The sequence below is a fragment of the Bolinopsis microptera genome, chromosome 9 (genome assembly GCF_026151205.1).
Source record: "Bolinopsis microptera isolate Bmic1 chromosome 9, MBARI_Bmic_1.0, whole genome shotgun sequence".
Taxonomy (NCBI): Eukaryota; Metazoa; Ctenophora; class Tentaculata; order Lobata; family Bolinopsidae; genus Bolinopsis; species Bolinopsis microptera.
The window spans coordinates 3,947,865-3,968,974 of NC_087080.1; the positions used below are offsets into that span (position 1 = coordinate 3,947,865).

General features: G+C 41.1%; 2 protein-coding genes across 2 annotated transcripts; one reads left to right on the forward strand and one right to left on the reverse strand.

The window, feature by feature from the left end:
* The first annotated feature begins 1,773 nt into the window (after nt 1-1,773).
* LOC134821080 (carbohydrate sulfotransferase 11-like) lies at nt 1,774-8,017 on the forward strand. Its single transcript, XM_063831749.1, has 8 exons — nt 1,774-5,187; nt 5,448-5,587; nt 5,830-5,945; nt 6,114-6,217; nt 6,412-6,582; nt 6,809-6,907; nt 7,039-7,177; nt 7,430-8,017. The coding sequence occupies exons 1-8, from the start codon at nt 5,126-5,128 to the stop codon at nt 7,736-7,738; spliced, it is 1,140 nt and encodes a 379-aa protein (XP_063687819.1). The 5' UTR covers nt 1,774-5,125; the 3' UTR covers nt 7,739-8,017.
* Nucleotides 8,018-8,056: 39 nt separating this feature from the next.
* On the reverse strand, nt 8,057-19,667 carry LOC134821079 (DNA-directed RNA polymerase I subunit RPA2-like). Its single transcript, XM_063831748.1, has 19 exons — nt 19,563-19,667; nt 18,943-19,054; nt 18,576-18,713; nt 17,127-17,314; nt 16,806-16,899; nt 16,361-16,516; nt 15,589-15,693; nt 15,304-15,458; nt 14,906-15,115; nt 14,522-14,677; nt 14,217-14,402; nt 11,219-11,390; nt 10,973-11,107; nt 10,014-10,879; nt 9,652-9,791; nt 9,376-9,500; nt 9,062-9,232; nt 8,800-8,877; nt 8,057-8,366 (listed from the first exon to the last, which is right to left on the reverse strand). The coding sequence occupies exons 1-19, from the start codon at nt 19,661-19,663 to the stop codon at nt 8,256-8,258; spliced, it is 3,399 nt and encodes a 1,132-aa protein (XP_063687818.1). The 5' UTR covers nt 19,664-19,667; the 3' UTR covers nt 8,057-8,255.
* Between the last annotated feature and the right edge of the window lie 1,443 nt (nt 19,668-21,110).

Genomic DNA, 21,110 nt, shown 5'->3' on the forward strand with positions numbered 1-21,110 from the left:
CAGCGTTCATGTGTAATTGTATTGCGCGAGCGATTTTCTAGTAGGAGAAGATAGAATTTTAGACTCGATTTTCAGGGCGCGCGATTGAAAATCGCTCGCGCAATACAATTACACATGAACGCTGACCTTTGACCGGCAATAAATTCGGCTAGGAACAATATTTTTCCATGGGACCAAAAGCAGCAGATAGATATCACTCCCCTCTATCAGAAACAACTATAAAATCAATTTCGAGAGAAATTTCATAAAGACCCCCCCCTGCCCCCTTAATGTCAATTAATGTCAATTAATGTCAATTAATGATTAATGTCAATTAATGTCAATGTCAGTTTGGGGTTTTTATGGAATACTGACATTAATTGACGTTGCATCACCCCCGTTTTAAGTACAAATTTTGAAATTTAGTATAGAAATGTTCAGATATTCTTAACTTCGGCAAACATTTTATTTTGTATGATACTCTTAGTTTAAGTTAGCGAGACAACCGCAAAATTCATATTGATATCAGTTATCAACATAATTAGATATAACATAACAGGGATATCTGCATATTGAAACAATCATTTTCAATAATGGTGTCTGGACTTGGGAACAGCTCACAAAGTACATTAATTTCAGCCTCTGAAGGAAGAGTGTAATACTAATATCCTGATCGGAAGATTATTTATTAGTTGCATTATTGTAATGTTGTTGTAATGTTCCTGGAGCAAAATTTTTAGTGTTCCCGTTTATGGCGACACAGTAAAGGCTCTTATCGGGATAAGGAATGGTCTGAAGGAATATGTGAAAATTCCGACATGGATCGTCTTTAAATTTTAGAGCCATGAATAATTACTGGTAAATATAAGCATGACCACCTGGAAGACGACCTGACTAATCTTCACTGGCTGGATGTAAAGAAAAGGATTGTGTTCAAAATATTACTGTTGTCTCACAAATCATTATTAGGGCTCGCTCCAACGTATATTCAAGACATGTTTCGGTACACTCATCATGGTCACACATTGAAACTTATGGTTCCATCGTTCAACTCTAAGTTTGGCGAGCGAAGCTTCTCAGTCGTGGCTCCAAAGATCTACAACCGTCTGCCTACTACCATCACATCAGCTGAATCCCTGGAATCTTTTAAAGCATTTCTAAAAACTTTCTTATTTAAACTGTCTCAGCATGAACTTGAAAAACTATATCAATGACTGATTTTGGCCTATATTTAGTGTTAGTTCTTTAGTTTTAAGTTTCACTCATATGAACGATATATTTTCAAGTATTTGATAGCAGTCCTAACTTTTATCATGATAGTTTCTGGGATGACTAGATTAAACACTGCTGAGTATAAGTTTATCTTAATAGTGGTGTTCTTAAACTTCAATTTATTATTATTATTATAATTGCCATCAATAATTGCAAATGCAATTGTGCTTTGAGTTTGACGAAGTTGATAATTAGTTCTTTCAAGCGGCATGATTATGCTTTCATTATGTGTAACCATGAAAAATCCAGACTGTTGATCATTGTCTCGTGGTTTATGTTTAATGTTTAAGATGCTTGCAGTTTTGAATCGTGATTACCACTGATTATACAGTATAATACACTGTACCATGTAACTTGACACGTGCATGGGGTCGTGTTACCACGTGATTCTGAACCGGCATATGTCACGTTGTTGAGTGATCATGTGACTTGATCTACCAATTAAAACACAGTGGCAGGAAGCAACGTTTCCCCCAAAAGATAGCCCTAAAAACATACGCTTACATAATAAACAAGCCAGATGAACAGTAATTATACACCACTGTACTGTTGGTGCCTGGGCGTGTAGTGTAGTGTACACTTTTTTAAAACATAATTTGACACTTCTATACATTCGAATCTTTATATCAGTTATAACACTACATTAGTTCTGGGAAATCTTGGGGAATTTATGCCTTGTCGGTTATATATTTTTAATTTTGACTTTTAGGTCCTTAGCTTATAGTTATTTCTCGATTCAAGTATAACTAGTAGTAGTTCCCATCACCGAGGGACTCCTTATCTCATTTAACTACAATGCTTATGGTTACCGGCCCGATCTCGTTTATAATTATACGTCATCCAGTTCACAGCTCAATCGGGTCATTCTAAAGCTCGACCTTCAGAAACAACATGCACCTGATCACAAGGAGCTTTGTATTGGGGATGGCGAAGTGCAAAACACCGACAATTCATCAGTGCTGAATAGAGTGCATGCATGTATGTATGACATACGTCCATCATGCATGTCCTACTACATTGATTACCCTCTAAAAATATGCCTGCTTGTCATTTGTCTTGCTACCACTCCTTTAACCATGTGTATTGCGTAAGGCTGCTTCGACTCTTACTCTTAGAGTTAGTTTTGTAATTTGTAGACAGAGGCCACTAACCTCTGCAGCTTGTGATAGATCGCAGTATACAGGCCGGGTGGCAGGTCGCAGCAGGGGTCTGGGGTCTTGTCCGATATATACTCTGTCAGTCAACAGTAGCTTGTCAGAGTTGTTTTGTTAATGTTAATATCCGTCAAACGTTAACTTTAGCTGCTTTATTGTATCACTTGAGAGCCTTTAGTTGTGCAGTTCGTTCGTGTTTCAGTAACGGTGTTTCATTAGCTCAAACAATTTAGGAATCGATTAATCAATATTTAGGAAGTAGGACTATAGACGTGCATTTGATTCACGATGTCAATCCTTCGCAGCTCGGTGAGGCACAGTGGTGCATCGCGCTACAAGACGTGCATAAAAAGAGGGCAAAGAGGATTGGAGGAACTTATAGCTGTTTTCCTGGTTGTTTCTGATTCGACCCAATAAGGAAATAAATAAAATCAGTGGCAATTGGCACAGTGATTAGTGGGTCGTAGTTTGGTCAGAATAAAATACCTACCATTGGCATTAGGATTAAGAATTGGGTGTAGATTGAACATGAATGGTATAGTGCTAACTTCCAGATATGGCTTCGCTTACATAACGTCAGATGCACAGAACTTTAGAAGAAGTTTGGCCCAGTATATTGAATAGTCCCTATGATTAAATTATGAGGCCCTTGGTGAGGCATATCAGATCACAGCAGCATACTTCTCACAGACAGTATGCCGAGTTGTTGAACACTGTACAGCCTAGACAATCTGATTCTATGTTTAACAGGAGTCAGCAGCCCAGACCCTTCCATACCCTTCATCTTGCAGACCCTCGCAGGTTTATCGTTTTACCTGCACGTACTCTCCACAATCTGCATACCTACATTAATAATATGACTCATGACAAGCTGCCGGATAGTCAAGTCGTGATCGCGGCTTGCGGTTAAAGCTTTCAACCGGGCCTGATAAACAAGCATTGTACCACTACCTGCAGTCTGGACTTTGGAGTGGCTGTCAAGTTTGATAGTTGGACAGAGCTGTATAACCACATTCCCCATGTTGACGTTGGGTTAGACGATTTTATAACTTTGATATCGTTCAACCTATTACGCGTAACATAGAACCAAATCTGCTAAATTTGTGCAACCTTTTAACACTAACAGTGCAAACTGCAAGCTATTTTGTGTTCATACCATTTTTAATAATTTTTAACCACACAAGGCCGGAAATTATTTGTTATCTGAGCTTTTGTTTTTGTTACCAATACCATTTTAGTTCGAAGACTTCAGGGCAGGTAATGGTACTCAAACCGGTTCGGTCAAAATGGGGCTGTTTGATTAAGTTTTACTGGTCTGCATCATGCATCCCTCGACGGCCATTATTCTGCAGGTCCATTAAACTTTAAAATAAAATCAATTGTCTGGCACCGCTAGCATAAATCCTAAAACTACATCACGAGATCTTTATACTTAACCATTATACTGCCACACCCCTCCAAGTTCGTGCGCAATTAATACTAATAGTAATACTCCGCCCCCGTCACTTGCATGATCATGATGCAACTGTTTGATTCGATTACTTTACTGTAAATTTTGTTTGTATCCGTTACGGTTAAGATTTGATTCTTTAAACTATCATGCCGTAGGATAGTTTGATGGTTTGGCCGGAGATGAAAGCTATAAATATTAATAACAACGTCCCAGTCCACGTACACAGGATTAATAAAAAAGGCCTGTGACTAATCTATCTCCAATCTTTGTAAGAATGAAGATATAAAACCATTCTGGCTCTGACACGACCTTTTAACTTCGTGAGTACCGGCCTGGTCAGTGGTCACCTGTACAATCATGTTAAAAATGAGATGACATGGTCATACTTTGCGGGCCTAGTTTTAGCTTAAGGCCGGATACGTACGATTAATTGCTCGGGGTGTGTCCATATCATTCATTTCAACCCTAAACTTAAAGCAAAGCTCTGTGAAATCTGCATTTTAGGTCATCTTGTGACTTGTTACTGCATCATATGGCACAAGTTGGAGTATTTTAAAGGCTTGCTTCAAGTTCAATGTCTTCGTATGAGCCCTCCTATGTGCCTGAAAATTAAAATTCATGAGAATATATTTCCCTTGGCAGTCTCACCCACCCCCTCGACCGTAGATTTGAACTAAATGTTGATAACTCTCGACTCGTAAAAGCACATATAAAATTTACCTGTTCAATTTATACATTTTAATTTTACAGTAGGTTAATAGTAATACTAATAGATGATAGAGGAATTTATATATTGCTAGCACTAGCACTATCAGAGCCACTATAAAGTTAAATGTTTGCAATGCATGTTGCAATACCCCTTCAACAACTTAAATATCATATACTACTATAACCCCTCGATATAAACAACTCTGTTCTGATTGAACATGGCACTGGCCACTCAGCCACAGCTTAGAATAATTGTATCGGATGCAGGGCTTAACTTTAAAGGTTATTGCCAACGTTTGTCTGCAAACTGTTTTTCATGAGATGCATATTATAGTATTATACGAAGATGAACAATATTACGTACAATATCTATTGGATCGTGTTTGCAGCCAATATCGTAATTACGTTGAGTGATCTAAGGTGAATTGTTGCAGCTGCAGGCAAATGAAACCTATTGGATAATAGCTCCCTCGCGGAGAAAGTGATGATATGATCCTGTCGGAGCCGTAGAACAGTGCAAGTAGTGTTTTAGTGCACGACTTTGCTGCAGAGTAGTTTGATGCCTGTTTCCGTACGGACAACGAAGCCGTTCATCCCGACTTCATACCGTTACAAAGCGAGGTTAGTGGAGAGAATATTCGAGAAAATTGCAATTGCATCCTTAATGGACTCTGTCCGGATCTATATGCAATTAAATTGCGATTTATTGTTCCTTAATTGTTAATGAAAAAAATTACTGAAAGTGAAACTTTAAACTTTCATGTACATTTTAACTGCTGAATGTCGGTGGAAGAAAAAAATGTATCCTAATCCTGGCTTAATTGATCAGGAAGTGAGACTTCATCAAACACTCTAAAAATATATCAGTACATCTTTTACAGGCGTCACGATGAGACCGATATAGCTCATGATGGAATCAATCAATACATACCAATACGGTTATTGAAAAAATTACTCAAAGTGGCAGTAATATTTCTCCTAGCCTTGCTTTTAGGACATGTTTGCTCAAGCGTATTGAAAGGTATTTATTGAAAACGCACTGAATAATGACACATCATTTTCTAGAAATTGTACTGGAGTTTTATCTTGAAATTCCTCTCAAGCATTTCCAGATTTCAATCCGATAATTATAATGCTTACGAATTCATTTGCATTTTTATTGTAAGATAAATATCTCCTATCCAGGCAAGGAAACAATTTCTTCTTACTGAAGTCCGAAAAGAGATAATATCAATAATCTCATTTTTCATCAATCTATTGTAGGTTTTGCAGAGAATAATACTGAAGAGGTATCATCCAAAATCGCAAGGCCGCTTAAATATGCAATGAGAAAGAGAGACGAGAAGGTAGAAAGCTTGAATAGAAAGAGGCTTACTATGGTGAGAAAAGTGGATATTTTCATCAATTTGTATTTCCTACACTCCTTTGGCCTATAGTTTCCTGTTAACAACAAACATCTAATGTCCACTGGATAATTACCATCTGCATCCTATGAAGAATTCTATTCTTAAGCTAATCGAGCTAATGACTCTTTCATTTTCAAACAGATGAAAAATCAATGTTCGGGAGGTGATATCTCAGAACCAAAGTTCCTGGCAGCTCACCAGAAGAAAGGATTGTACAATCGAGTATTCGTAGATCACAAACACAAGTATTTAATCTATAAGTTACTGAATTTATCAATTTGGAATACAGCCAAAGTTCATTTGAAATGTTTAATTTTTAGCTTGAAGATTTAGGAAAATAATCATCATTTTACTTTGTACTTGCCCTAAAATAACATTAACAATTTTTATTCTTGCTTGACCTCATTATAAAGTCCTCACTCAAACCTCAAACTCTCAGATTTGCGTACTGCAGTGTACCAAAAGCAGCCTGCACTAAGTGGAAGCAAATCCTACTGAAGTCTGGTGAGGTGGCAATGTACGAGGATGAAGACATTGAGGATATATTCCCGCACTTGGATTATCACTTCAAGAGGCTGAGCGACCTGGACACCATTAAAGCTTTGAGAGTGTGAGTAGAATTTGTAGAGTAAATTTAAGTAATTAATTCTAATTTCAACTAATTTTATAGTTCGTCAGTTTGAGTCTGACTCTGAAGGGGAACTGAACAATATTATTGTAGTAGCAAAGAAGCTGACACGTGATAACATTGTTGACTTGTTGAAGCTATCAGGTATTACAATTCCCTGAAAGCACAGATAGGGAGGCCAGACTGCTTAAACAAAGCTACTACCCAGGCTGGACAAGTACTACACCTTCACGTTTGCCAGAGACCCTCTAGTGAGGATTGTCAGCGCTTGGAGGGACAAGTTTCAACATCACCCAAAGGAAAACAGGTACGGTACTCCAAAATGATAAATTGGTTTAATGTTAATAGCAATTTTAAGTTGACGCATTTTTATCTAAATACCGGAGCAATTAAGTAACCTTAATATGTAGTTAATGCAGTGACAATCCATCTGGTCAGGTCAGACTATGTCAACTTCCATCACCAATACGGCCGGAACATAATGAAGAGGTTCAGGGAGAAGTTCACACCCCACGAGCTGGAGAGGGGGTTCCCAATAAGTTTCCAGGAGTACATAAACTACATTACATCATTCTCGGTGAGCTATCTAATGAAGATCATGAAATAATCAATCATGTTGTAATTAGCAAATTGGGTAAATTGGGTCAGGAATTTAGGATCTTATCTCATTTGAATTGTTAACTAAATTTTACTAAAAGGTATTACTCTGGATTTGCATTCAATATTTCTCAAGGATCAATAACTTTCTGGAGTTGAATGAGCTGTCCTTAATTCCTGATCGATTGTTTGATTAATTGAAAGGTTTATTAATCCCAAATCACAATTACAGAATGTTGAGGAGATGAACGAACATTGGATACCGGTGACAACTATTTGTCGACCATGCCACATAAACTACAACTTTGTTGGAAAGTTCGAGAACCAAAAAGAAGAGAGTGAGTACTTGATAGACAAACTAAATCTACAGAACTACGTTCCTGAGCACTTTTTCAAAGAGGCAAGTAGCAGTTCGAGAGACGAGGCCAAGGTGTTGTTGAGGGATATTAGCGTGGATAAGAAACAGATTTTAACGAAGTTATATAAGGATGATGCTGCTATTTTTGGGTACGATTTAAATGAGTTTTTAGGAATTGATTAAATCTGTCGGTCCATTAATTATGTGATGTTTGAACCATCGATGTGATAGATTTTGCAAGTAGATATGAAGATTTGATATTTAAACTAACAATTGAATGTATAATTGTGACTATTTGTTGTTTAACTGGGATTATATTATTGTTGGTATGGAAGATTTATCGTATGTAAGCAGATAGTGTATATTTTAAATTATTTTAATTCATTGGATTGGTTTTGTAATTTGAATTTTGTACATCATTTCTTGTTTTGATTGTTTTTTTGTTTTAATCACCTTCATTGTAATTTTCGTGTTTCATTTATTCACCAATACAAGCAAAGTACTAAGTAACTGGTCCTTTTAAGAAAATCATAAAATCCTTAAAATAAATGATCAAACAGAATATATATAATACTTCTGAACATATTATGCCAGACTTCAAAAAAACTATAATGATAGAATTTCTCATATACCCTAGCCTGTCAAATAAATAAAAGTTAAAATTAATAAATTAGCTAAAAACGTGTGTCCCATGATCGGCCTAGCTCAGTTTCATACTAAGGCTAATGTTCATAGAAGCCAATTCTGCGGTGAGGTAATTGTAAACGTATGGTAGTTTTACTGGTACCACTTCCGACTTGTCTTTACACAGCTGAAATTTAGGAAATTTACTTAAATTGCCTACTGAAGTTTAATCATCTGCTTTGTATCATTGGATCCGATTACATATTACGTCCGTAACAGTTTTACTATATCTTATCATCCAGATATCAGACATGCTATCAAATTAATTTGAGGAAGTTCAAAAACAGCTTACACCAGCTTACGATAGCTTCGATTTATTAAAATTTAAAATTTTAATACTGGAATTGTCATAACTGCTCGCTTGTCGCCGAGGGCGAGTTTGACGAGTTATATGAAGGGGAAAAGAGTATCGGATCATAAATTAAAATTCTTGAAATGAAGAAATTCTCCTATCAAGGTATCCGACCCCTTGTTACGAAAAATAAACCTAATCAAAAGTGTGAAGTAAACAGTGCTAATATGTGCGATTTTATATCAGCTTAGTTTTGAATTAAACTTACTCTGCATTTCCAGGACTGTTTCGATTTGAAAGAAGCCGCTGAATAAACGCCAATCGTCTTACCACATGTCTTACAGACCTACAAGGGGATAACCGGATAGTTATATATTATATTATCGATTAAAAGTTAAGTAAAAGCATTTTATTTTATTTTATCTCCAATTACATTTGACTTTATCTCCATTTTCATTCTATTTAACCAGAACTCAGGGCTGAGTCATAGTGTTTTTGAGGAAACTATAAAGAGTCCCTGTCATACTCACATGAGTAACACAAAGGTCGGAGCAGTTGAGTAGCCTGTCATTCATGAGGAAGGCTGTGCCGTGAGACAAAAGTGCGTCCCTCTCCATCTCCCCGAACCTGATTCCACCAGCCTTCTTCCTTCCTTTTATAGGTTGTCTGGTCAACTGGTCCACGGGGCCTGTCGTCCTCACCTGGGAGTAGAAAAATGTTTCTTCCAACCCTTTTTGACTAACAGAACACGGCGAACAAAACAAAAAAAGTCGAGCAAATAACGTGATTAATGAAATGATCAATCTTAAATTTTATGGCTACAAAAACAGTCGTTGAAATATACCTGGTACTTGTCTGACACCATATGCCTCAGTCTTTGATAGTAAACTACTCCGATAAATATCTGAGCTTCAAACTCCTCTCCCGTTTGTCCGCTGTACATGGACTCCGTACCGAAATAGTTGTATCCTGCAAAATGTTTTCTGTAGAAATATGTATCTGTACTAAGTTTCCCAAGTATTCGCTGAAAGAAAAGCTTTATCGGTAGTTTGACAAAGTCAAAACAATTATTTTGCTAACATTGGATTGTTTTAAATCAGAATATTAAGCAGTAAAGTACCAGCTTGTTTGAGCATTTCCCCAACATGGTCATCAGCTCTATTCTCCTCACTGAACAAGAAGGGTGTACAATCCTGCTCAATCCCGTGGGCTGCACACGCTTTTCCTGCCATCGTCTCTATCATCATACCTATTGTCATCCTGAGGAAGGTACATACTGTGACAGGACTGTGACAGTGTTGTGAAGGTAATATTTGGCAGTGAAGAATAGCACGGTTGAGGATGTGCTCACACGAGGCTTTGCGCTGCAGTTATGCACCCAGATAAGCAATATATTCACAAGGTTAAAATGAGAAAACTTGTTTAATAAAGCATGGCTTCAAATCCTAGATAGTAATTAAAAGCAAAGTTGAGTAAGCTAACCTTGAAGGGTATCCGTGAGGATTGAAGAGGATGTCAGGTACCATACCACCATCTGTAAAGGGTAGACTCTCAGCAGGCCACAACATGGAGCAGACTCCTTTCTGACCGTGCCGACTAGCGAACTTGTCCCCTATAGTAGGGTTCCTGGTCGATCTCAGGGTTATACACACCTTGTGGAGGTCCCCTGTACCCATATCGTTCCCGAGCGCTTTTACACTGTGAACAAACCCAGGCTCCAGGCCTTGGTAACGTTTTATGGTACACTTTCCTGTGGCTAAGTCTATCGTTGAGTACATGGGGTCGTTGAATACCAGTTTAGTCCCTATTGGCGGCATTCCGTCTGAATCTAAGGCTATTAAGTTGACATCTTCGTCACCCTGCGGAGTGTATGTCGAGGGATCATATCCAAACACTTCCGAATTCTTTCCTCCCTTAGGGCTGAGATCATAAACATGCGACTTTTGGATATTAGCATGAGCAAACCCCCTCTCATATGCAGACTTGTTTATAATCATGGCGTCCTCCATATCGTATCCAGTATACGATATTACCGCTACAATTGCGTTCGTCCCGGACGGAAATTCGTCTATATCGTAATTACTGTTGGCACTGGGACGGACTAGTGGAGCCTGGGGAGTCTCCAGCTTGTAAGCCTTGCTGTCGGACCGGAAATCTAGTGTGTGAGATGGTATCCCCATGGTCTGTTTACCCATCTGAAGTTGGTACATGTTTCGGGGGGAGGGGTTGAAGTTGGAGTAGGGTATGAGCTGGCCCAGAGCGGAGAGCATGTTGATCGGAGAGAGTTCTTGGTGGGTGGTGATACCTTCTTCAAACTCATCTTTAGTGATACACACGTGGAGGTAAACCTGAAGAAGCGATGTTATACAATGGCAGAGAATTTGTATTGTCTAGAGATTCAATCAATTGAAAAAATCTGCAAAAATATCATATCCCGGCACCTGCTCAAAAGTTCCGATCATTTCGGTCTTGTCAAATCCAATGTTCCGAACAGGTCGCACCATGCGGGTTGGACCTGTGAAGATGAAGAGTCCAGGGTACTGACCAGGAGCAGTCATCACCGGCAAATAAACGACCTAAAAGTTGAGAGAGATTAAATAGACATTTATAGAATCATATTTTAAGGATCACGGGTGGCTACGGCGAAGCTCACAACTTTGGTTGATGTAACGTCAGAAGGTTCTTACCTCAGTACATTCAGGTATCTGGCCGTTGACTTTGAAGTACCTAAGTCCCGTTACGATTTGCTCGCACCGCTTGGCCGGGGCAGTGCCAAACACCACACCCTCCAATATAACGGGCACCGAGCCTGGAGTTCGAGGTGCTGAGATGGGGTTCACTCCTAGCGAGACCAGGTGTCTGAGAGAAAGGGGGTTTGAGAGAAAGGAGGGCGGAAACTGATATTGACTTCAAACTTTATAAAAATTTGTTATAATGGGGGGGGTGTCATGTCCGTCTATGTCCGCCTATGTCCTGTCCTTTTTGGATTCTATGAGACAACGGACGTGTTTTTTGGGACATTGGCGGACACGGACGGACATTGGCGGACTCGGACGGACATTGGCGGACACAGACGGACATTGGCGGACACGGAAGGACATTTGCGGACCCGGACGGACATTGGCGGACTCGGACGGACATTGGTGGACATTAGCTCAGGAGGAGGAGGACTCAGGAGGAGGACTGAGGAGGACTGAGACGGAGGAGGACTGAAGAGTACTGAAGAGTACTGAGGAGGATGGCTGAGGAGGATGGCTGAGGAGGATGGCTGAGGAGGATGGCTGAGGAGGATGGCTGAGCAGGATGGCTGAGGAGGATGACTGAGGAGGATGACTGAGGAGGATGACTGAGAGGGAGAAGGAGGATCAGGAAGACCCAGGAGGAGGAGGAGGACCCAGAAGGAGGACCTAGGTGGAGGAGGAGGAGAACTGAGGAGGATGACTCAGGAGGAGGAGGACTCAGGAGGAGGAGGACTCAGGAGGAGGACTGAGGAGGATGGCTGAGGAGGATGGCTGAGGAGGATGACTGAGAGGGAGGAGGAGGAGGAAGAGGAGGAAGAGGACTGAGGAGGAGGAGGAGAAGGACTGAGGAGGAGAAGGAGGACCCAGGAGGAGGAGAACCCAGGAGGAGGACCCAGGAAAAGGCCCCAGGAGGAGGAGGAGGACTGGGGAGGAGGAGGACGGACATTGGCGGACACAGACGGACATTGGCGGACACGGACGGACATTTGCGGACCCGGACGGACATTGGCGGACTCGGACGGACATTAGTGGACATTAGCTCAGGAGGAGGAGGACTGATGAGGAGGACTGAGGAGGACTGAGACGGAGGAGGACTGAAGAGTACTGAAGAGTACTGAGGAGGATGGCTGAGGAGGATGGCTGAGGAGGATGGCTGAGGAGGATGACTGAGGAGGATGATTGAGAGGGAGAAGGAGGATCAGGAAGACCCAGGAGGAGGAGGAGGAGGAGGAGGACCCAGAAGGAGGACCTAGGTGGAGGAGGAGGAGAACTGAGGAGGATGATTGAGGAGGAGGAGGACTCAGGAGGAGGACTGAGGAGGACTGAGGAGGATGGCTGAGGAGGATGGCTGAGGAGGATGACTGAGAGGGAGGAGGAGGAGGAAGAGGAGGAAGAGGACTGAGGAGGAGGAGGAGAAGGACCCAGGAGGAGAAGGAGGACCCAGGAGGAGGAGGACCCAGGAGGAGGAGGACCCAGGAGGAGGACCCAGGAAAAGGCCCCAGGAGGAGGAGGACTGGGGAGGAGGAGGACTGTTGAGGACTGATGAGGAAAACTAAGCACGAGGAGGAGGAGTAGGAGGAGGACTGAGGAGGGGAGAAGGAAGAGGACTGGGGGGATCAGGAAGACCCAGGAGGAGGACCCAGAAGGAGGAGGAGGACTGAGGAGGAGGACTGACGATAACTGAGAAGGAGGAGGACTGAGGAGTACTGAGGAGGATGGCTGACGAGGATGGCTGAGGAGGATGACTGAGAGGGAGGAGGAGGAGGACGCAGGAGGAGGACTCAGGAGGAAGAGGAGGAGGAGGACTCAGGAGGAGGACTTAGGAGAAATGAGAAGGAGGACTGAGGAGAACTGAGGAGGAGGAGGATCAGGAGGAGGACTGAATAGGAGGAGGAGAAGGAGGGGGACTGAGGAGGAGGAGGACTGATGAGAAGGATGAGAAGGAGGACTGAGGAGGAGGACTGAGGACCGAGGAGGAAGAGGAGGAGGATGAAGAGGAGGAGGAGGACCCAGGAGGAGGAGGACTGAGGAGGAGGGCTGAGGAGGACTGAGGAGGATGGCTGCGGAAGATGACTGAGAGAGAAGAGGAGGAGGAGGACTGAGGAGGAGGAGGAGGAGGACTGAATAGGAGGAGGAGGAGGAGGAGGACTGGGGGAGGACTGAGGAGGAGGATGGAGGACTGAGGAGAAGGATGAGGAGGAGGACTGAGGAGGAAGAGGAGGAGAATGAAGAGGAGGAGGAGGACCCAGGAGGAGGACTGAGGAGGAGGAGGACTGGGGAGGAGGAGGACTGTTGAGGACTGATGAGGAGGACTGAGGACGAGGAGGAGGAGTAGGAGGAGGACTGAGGAGGGGAGGAGGAAGAGGACTGAGGAAGATCAGGAAGAGCCAGGAGGAGGAGGAAGAGTAGGAGGAGGAAGCATCTAAATGTTATTTACATTTTTGTCCGTTTTTGTCCATTTTTGTCCGATCTATTTTTTGTCCGTTTTGAAAATATAGGGTACCGAACGGACAAAAAACATGACCCCCCTATAACAGCAAAAATTGAACATTTTATTTAGCAATTTAGGTGTCCATTAATGTCCGCTAATGTCCGTCTATGTCCGCCTATGTCCGCCAATGTCCGCCTATGTCCGTCTATGTCCGTCTATGTCCGCCTATGTCCGCCTATGTCCGCCTATGTCCGCCTATGTCCTGTCCTTTTTGGATTCTATGAGACAAGCGGACATAGACGGACGTGACACCCCCCCCCTATAATGAATAACTTACCTTATCGGACGTTATTTTGTGAACGGACATAATTTTGAACGGACATTAAAATGAACGCTAGGGCCTCCAGCGTCCAATTTAATGTCTATTCAAATAAAGTCCGATAAGGTATATGTACATATCAGTAGTGCAAATGGTCACGTGATGCTCCGTAATTTTAAGATCTTAAAACAAACCTCTGAATAGCCGTATCCTCGCTAAGTTCAGTAACAACAGTGCAAGCAGCGGAGAGATGGTTCAACAACCCGCAAGGTGTCCCATCCGGAGTGTGGATGGGGCAAATGAAACCCCAAGCTTCCGGCCGGAGCTTTCGGACTGTTGTGGTACGCATTTCCGTAAAGAAAGCTCCTCTATGTATACATCTGATGGAAAAAGTGGCATTTTGAAAATTCAAGATATTCAACTCAGTGGATACAGCTTTTAATTGATGCATCAATTAATTAAAAAAATATATATCACTGAAATCAGGTGCTAAACTGACCTAAAATGAGAGAGCCAACGCTGGTAGTTCAGTTTGTCGCCCACAATAGCAAAACCAGATATTTGCTGCATGTCCAGTCCGGAATTAGATTTCAAGTTCCCTGTCGCCAGGAAGTAGTTGAGAGCGTGTCCAATATTGGGCAATCTAGCCAGCATTCTGATGTGGGAGGAGGTGATTGGTTAAGCATTCTGATGTGGGAGGAGGTGATTGGTTAAGAAGTTTTTACGAATATAGCTTGGAGGTGCAGGTTTCAATCAGAATCTTTAAAATCCGGTGTACGCAAAAAAATAAAGGTCAGAACAACAGAATACTGATGTTCATAGATTTTAACCCAGCTATAGGAATGATCTAGAACTGGAAGCAACTAGTAGTAATATCACGCACTTGTTGACGACACTGTCAGTGGTTACATCCACAGGAGTTTCACTCATTTTCACTGCCTTCTCCATTTCTATCCGCAGTGTCCGCAGCCACACCTCGCACCTCTCCTTCAATAGAGCCAGGTACAGGTGCCCCCCCAACATCACCTCGTGCATCATGGGGTTGTCAGCTCCTTCTTCTGCGCATCTACCGTCTTTAAACGCGTACAGCTTCCTGCGGGTAAATGATGGTTGGCTACTTAATTTTACTTAATAGTGGGAACCAAATCTACTGTTATGTCATAGAAGTAGAGCTGTTAGCACGTTTACGTTGAACGTCCAAACTCCATAACTCCACAGTCCACAGGGGATTCTCTCGAGCAGTGACAATAATTAAGGCACACACTTGAGAGTATCACTCACTTGACCATGAAAACGAGAAGGTTGAACTTGTCAAAGTTGTCGTTCAGATGGACCAGGACAAATTTCTTGAGCAAGACAACACAAACTTCCTCGTCAGTGTACCAGGCAGGCAACTCCAGTTTTATTCGGAACAGCTTGCCAAGGTAACAGCGAATCTGAGGAGGCAATTATCATCAAACATATTAGAAATGGAGTAAGATTAATTTTCTGGAAAAACCTTCCCAGATTAGATGACAAGAAATTAAATTTATGTTTGGTTATGATCTCGCATAAAATTGTATTTACCTGATCGTACGTTCCAGCCTCAGTTTGAGCAGTCCGTAACATGGAAGCAATTGAGTTACAGTAGACTTTGTCAGTCTCGTGTCCCTCAACCAATTCTTCAAATACCTGTTTAGAGTTTCTGTTAAGTGTACGTTGAGCATTCCCAATTTTAATGAACTCTTGAATCGCTGATTTAAGTCCAATACTTTCAAATTTAAGTGTAATTATATGCTCAATTAGCAGACAATCTAATTATGGCTTGTCGAGCCTGATAGCACAGCCCAAATAGAGGTCGCTATTGATCTGTACTATGAACAAAATTTGGTAACTGGATATTGCTGAACAGCACAAAAATCTACAACTCAATCTAATTACTACAAGTCCCTATTATAAAAATCTTACTGACAGTCAAAATATTCGCAGGCGCTGTTAGTATTTGTCACTTGGTTAATTTTTGTTTCAATGCGCCGGTAAATTCTATTTGCGTGAAAAACGGTACCAATCCAAAGTTATTGGAAATCGAGGGATTCTTATAACTATGTATTCTAGAGTCTAAACATCAACCTTCGATTATAAATCAGCTGAATTTGATTCGTGTGTCAACCTTATACTGTCCATCTATTAAGAGAAGTTTGAATTCCAACCACAATTACTGTATTCTAATTTCTAATGTACGGTACAAACTAAATTTTTGGGGTTTTTTTTTCAAATCAATTGTAAGCTGAGTGTAAAAGTATAATTATTGGTCATCACAACAGTATGGACTCAAAATGTAAAACGGTTACAAAAATACCTCCTTATCAGTAACAGCAAGTAAACTCTTCATAATCAGCACAACAGGGATAAAGTAGAGAGCTTTGTTGTGGGTGAAGTTCAAGATGACTTGTCCGTCACTGAGGTAGTGTAGAGTTTGTCGCTGAGAAGTCTGGTCTAACCTGACGCATCTTATCTGAGGGGGGTGGTTCAATTCAATATAATCACAAACTGTAATAAATTTCATCTGTAATGATAATCTGATTACATAATTTGATAATTGGCTTAAATTTAGGGTACATTTCCTCTATAACCCCTGTGTTATGGTTAGAGCTGATAGCGGTACTGCGGTAGGGATTTGGTCCGTTAGGGATTTGGTCAACCAGCCGACCTCTTCTATTGTTGGCGGACCAAGGGAGTGTACTGTAATACAGCACCGTCCCATAATATTTAATTGCAGATACTACAGCAGCTCTGTCTTATACCTGTAGGGCGAATTCAGTAAAGCAAGCCCCTTTGTTCTTGTAAGACGTTCTCTTTACCGTGTAAGGAAAATGTCTTCGTGGATTAACCAGCATCCTGGAGTAATTTGAGATAAAATGGAATACTATTGAATGAAACGACGAAACCGCAGAATTATGAGGACTACCAGATCCTGGTGGAACCTAAGCGATCTATGATATCACGACAGGCCCTAGACGAAACGGGATTTAAGCTATCATTCTCCTCAGTGTTTCCCGAAAACCTAACATATTAAGTGTAACAACAAATTCGTGCTGAGAATTTTTAAAATTCAACACCCTAACCTGACGACTTTCTCATTCCCGTTGATGACAAAGTACCCTCCCATCTCATTGTGGTCCTCCTTCCTCTTCACCAACTGATCCGGAGTGAGCCCTTGTAAGTTACACATATCAGACTGCACCATTATGGGAGCCATTCCCACGTGGCGCGTGAAACTGGACACCAGGGTATCCTCAACGTGTACATCCAACTGTGGAGACAATGGGGTGAACATTGAACAAGCACAAGGATGGGGGGGGTTTACGGCTATCGGCCGGTTAAAAGCCTATTGCTCCTATTTGCAAAGAGGTGAGCGGAAGGGAACAGGTACAGTAAAACCCTGATTTACCATGGAGTTTGGGGAAAGGTACTTAATCTGAAAGGGTATGATGATTAATCACCCTACACTTGAGTATCATGTGACTTACTTAAAAACACATTCTCTAGATCGCCCTGAGGGACTACTAAAAATCCTACCCCTCTACTCTGACCCCAACCCTAACCTAATCCCTAACTGAAGTATATTCTAAAACCCTAACACTAACGAGAAATTATACCAACTTCCTTAAATGGTCATGTCATGTGATTGTGAGCGAAAGATTTTTTCGCCGATAACTCGCCAGGAGAGTATTTTAATTTTTAACCCATGTCATGTGGGATGATTCGGAATCAGCGTTTAAAATCGATTCAGATTAATTTCAACTATCGGGGGCCCTTTAGAAAAATCTCGAAGTTCGAGTGTATAGTGATTTAGCACACTCTGTTTGAAAACCCCGATAGGGCTGGCAGCTGGTAAAAATTGGCAAAAATTATGGTGAATACATGCAATCATCCGTTTGCAGATAGCCTAGTCATAATTAGGGTGAACCGTGAATGTATGAGAACACCCGCTTACAGATAGCCTAGTCATAATTAAGGTGAATTACATACGAACGTCCGTTTGCAGATAGCCTAGTCATAATTAAGGTGAATCTATGCGAACGTCCGCTTACAGATAGCCTAAGCCTAGTCATAGGTCACTGGTCTAACTCCTCTGATCCGAGATAACTGATAAGGCGGTGTAGGGTATCCTTGGCACTACGATCTAGAACACGTAATCTTTTCTGGAACTTCTAGTGGAGTTGCGGTGGAAATTTCAATTGTCCGCTTCGGTTTTGCTAATTGATATCTTATTTGTGATATGACTGCTTTGATTTAGATTAATTCGCGTATCCTTGATAGGTTCATGCATGTATTCTGCCAATATATTAGGATACGTTTTTCGCTTTAATAAGGTTCCATGTTTTTGCGTAATACATAGAATTAGAACGGCAGAGTACTGTGATTGACTTTGATATTAAATTGGGCAATGGGCATGTAAATTGTACATTGTACATGTTGTTTAACGAAAGCTTCAGACGGTGCGGCAGTTTCCTAACTTTTCAACAAGCCTATCTAAACTTGATAAAGCACGTGCAAATAAACCAACTCACATCGATTTCCAAGTTTCCCTGATAAGTAGTCCCTCCCTCACGGCACTCCGATGGGTACACTAACAGCTGCCTCGAGAATGAGTTCTTTTCGTTCACCATCGGCTTACTGAATGTCACCCGTTTGATTCGTAGTGTCACCTGCAGGTGACAATTAAAATGTATACAATATACACTTCTAATTGAGATCGAGAAGTGTATATTGTCTTCTAAAGTTGGTAAAAATTTAAATGAAATGGATGGGATTGTCACCAATATAAACGAACATTAATTCAGCTTATTTAATTTTTTATTAATTCCCTCTAAGACCTTTAGAGAGCAGCCTCCTTTATATATTCATAATATTCTTATATATTTATATCATTCTTACCTTCTTGCCGTCAGCATTAAGCAGTTTCTCGGGCAGTAGATCCTGTACTGCATGCTCCAACCCAACACCCACTGTAAAGTTAAACGCCTCCTTGTGGGGTGCCAATAGTTTCCTGAAAACATCAATACATTTGTAACCAACCTAACCCAATCAATGCTCTAATGTTTTAGATTCAAAAGATATTGATTTCTAAAAGAAACGTGCAAAAAATTAAAAACCGGACTCATATATCACGAAAACATGTTGCAAGTTTCAATTTTATTAACTAATAATTTACCATCCCACTATTAGCATTAATGAAATGAAATGAGTGTTTATATCCCGCTCATATGATTAACCAACAACACAAGGAAGGTGGTTAACCATGTCAGAGCGGCTGACTGTGAGTGATGTGAGCAAAATGTGTATATGTGAACAAAAGTAACAGGCAAAGACAAAATTAAAAGAAAATTAAAAGAAAATTAAAAGAAAATTAAAAGAAAGTTAAAACAAAATTGAAACAAAATTAAAACAAAATTAAAACAAAATTAAAACAAATTAAAACAAAATTAAAACAAACAAAATTGATTGAATTCTTTAATTAAATTAATTTTAATAACTTGATTAATAATTTGACTTACTCTAGGGTCGGGTTAGCTTTATCTGGGATATCTCCATAATTGTACAGGTGTTTGAAATCCTTTTCTTTCATATCAACATTTGTTGTCTTGCTAAAATACATGCATTTGTTAATCGATTAAAACTATAAGAAATTATGGAGTATGCAGCATCTAAAGTATATAAATATTAACTATCATTTTACAAATTTACAAACGACTAGCACTTCAATGGTTTATCAAAGCAACAGATTCTACATAAAGTTATCGTTCCATACACAATATCATACATACATGTTACATGTTACATGGCCTGGTAAGGTCTCCTCCTAGTCGTTGGAGTGGCCTGCATCACACACATCGCGTTGGCGGCGTAACATATGTCTCCACTGTACTCGGTTGGTAGCCAAAGCTTCTGTTGTGTCGTTGTCGATGTTTTCAACACCTGTAAACTTAGCAGCATCTTCGAGTACGCAGGACTTCCAGTTCTTACGGGGTCTTCCCCTTGACCTCTTTCCATAATTTGGCTTCCAGTTCAACAGAAACCTCGGTAGTCTAGAGTCTGGCATTCTAACCACATGTCCATACCAACGTAGCCTGGCAGGCGCAGCACTGATGAAAGTCTCAACTGACTTGATGCCAGCCCTCCTAAGAACTTCGTCGTTGGTCACATGAAAGAACCATTTAATCCTAAGGATCCTTCTCAAGGAGGTTTGATGGAAAACCTCGAAAAGTATCATCTGCTTTTTGGTGGTGTTCCAGACTTCAGCTCTATACAACAAGATGGTGAGGACAGCAGCCCTATAGATCCTGATTTTGGTTGGAGTCTTTATAGTTCTGCTATTCAAAATGTTCCAGAGCTGATGAAAGGCGCCATTAGCCTTCTGGATACGGACATCCAGGTCTCTGTTGATTGTCCCATCCCCACTGATAGTTGCACCCAGGTAGACAAAGTTGCTAACCTGCTCGACGGGTTCACCCTCAACCGACAGCTCAATACAATCATCCTTGATGAAAGGTCGCTGGGAGGCGCACTTGCTTACAGCCATGCATTGGGTCTTCTTTGCATTTATTCTGAGCCCAGCGTAGGAGCTGTAATGAACTAATAGATCAGTTGATTCCTGTAGGCCTTCCCCTGAGTTGTCCATAATAGCCATGTCATCAGCATAATCGGTGTCCAGAATGACCTTTTCCTCGACCGTCTTCATCTCTTTCTGCAGCACTGCGCCTTGACTGATGATCTTGTTGGTCTCAGCCAGAAATGCAGAAACGTTTAGGCACAATATCATTCAATAAAAATAAAATAAAATTAGTCTCTGCCCAATTAAGTTAAGTTTTTCAAAATATTCTTTTTATTTCTGTCCGGCTATTCACATTTTTGACTTACAACTCCTGGGTTTCATGTGTGAGCACAGAAATGTACCCACAGTACCCTTGGGTTAGAATGTTAGAATGAATCGCTAGTCATTAGTCGTTAGTCGTTAGTAATTCAAGGTGGTTATGAGGCACATTGCGGTTGTTCACATATTACGTAATCAGCTGAGGGGGGGGGGGGGGGTGGTTTCCAAATGA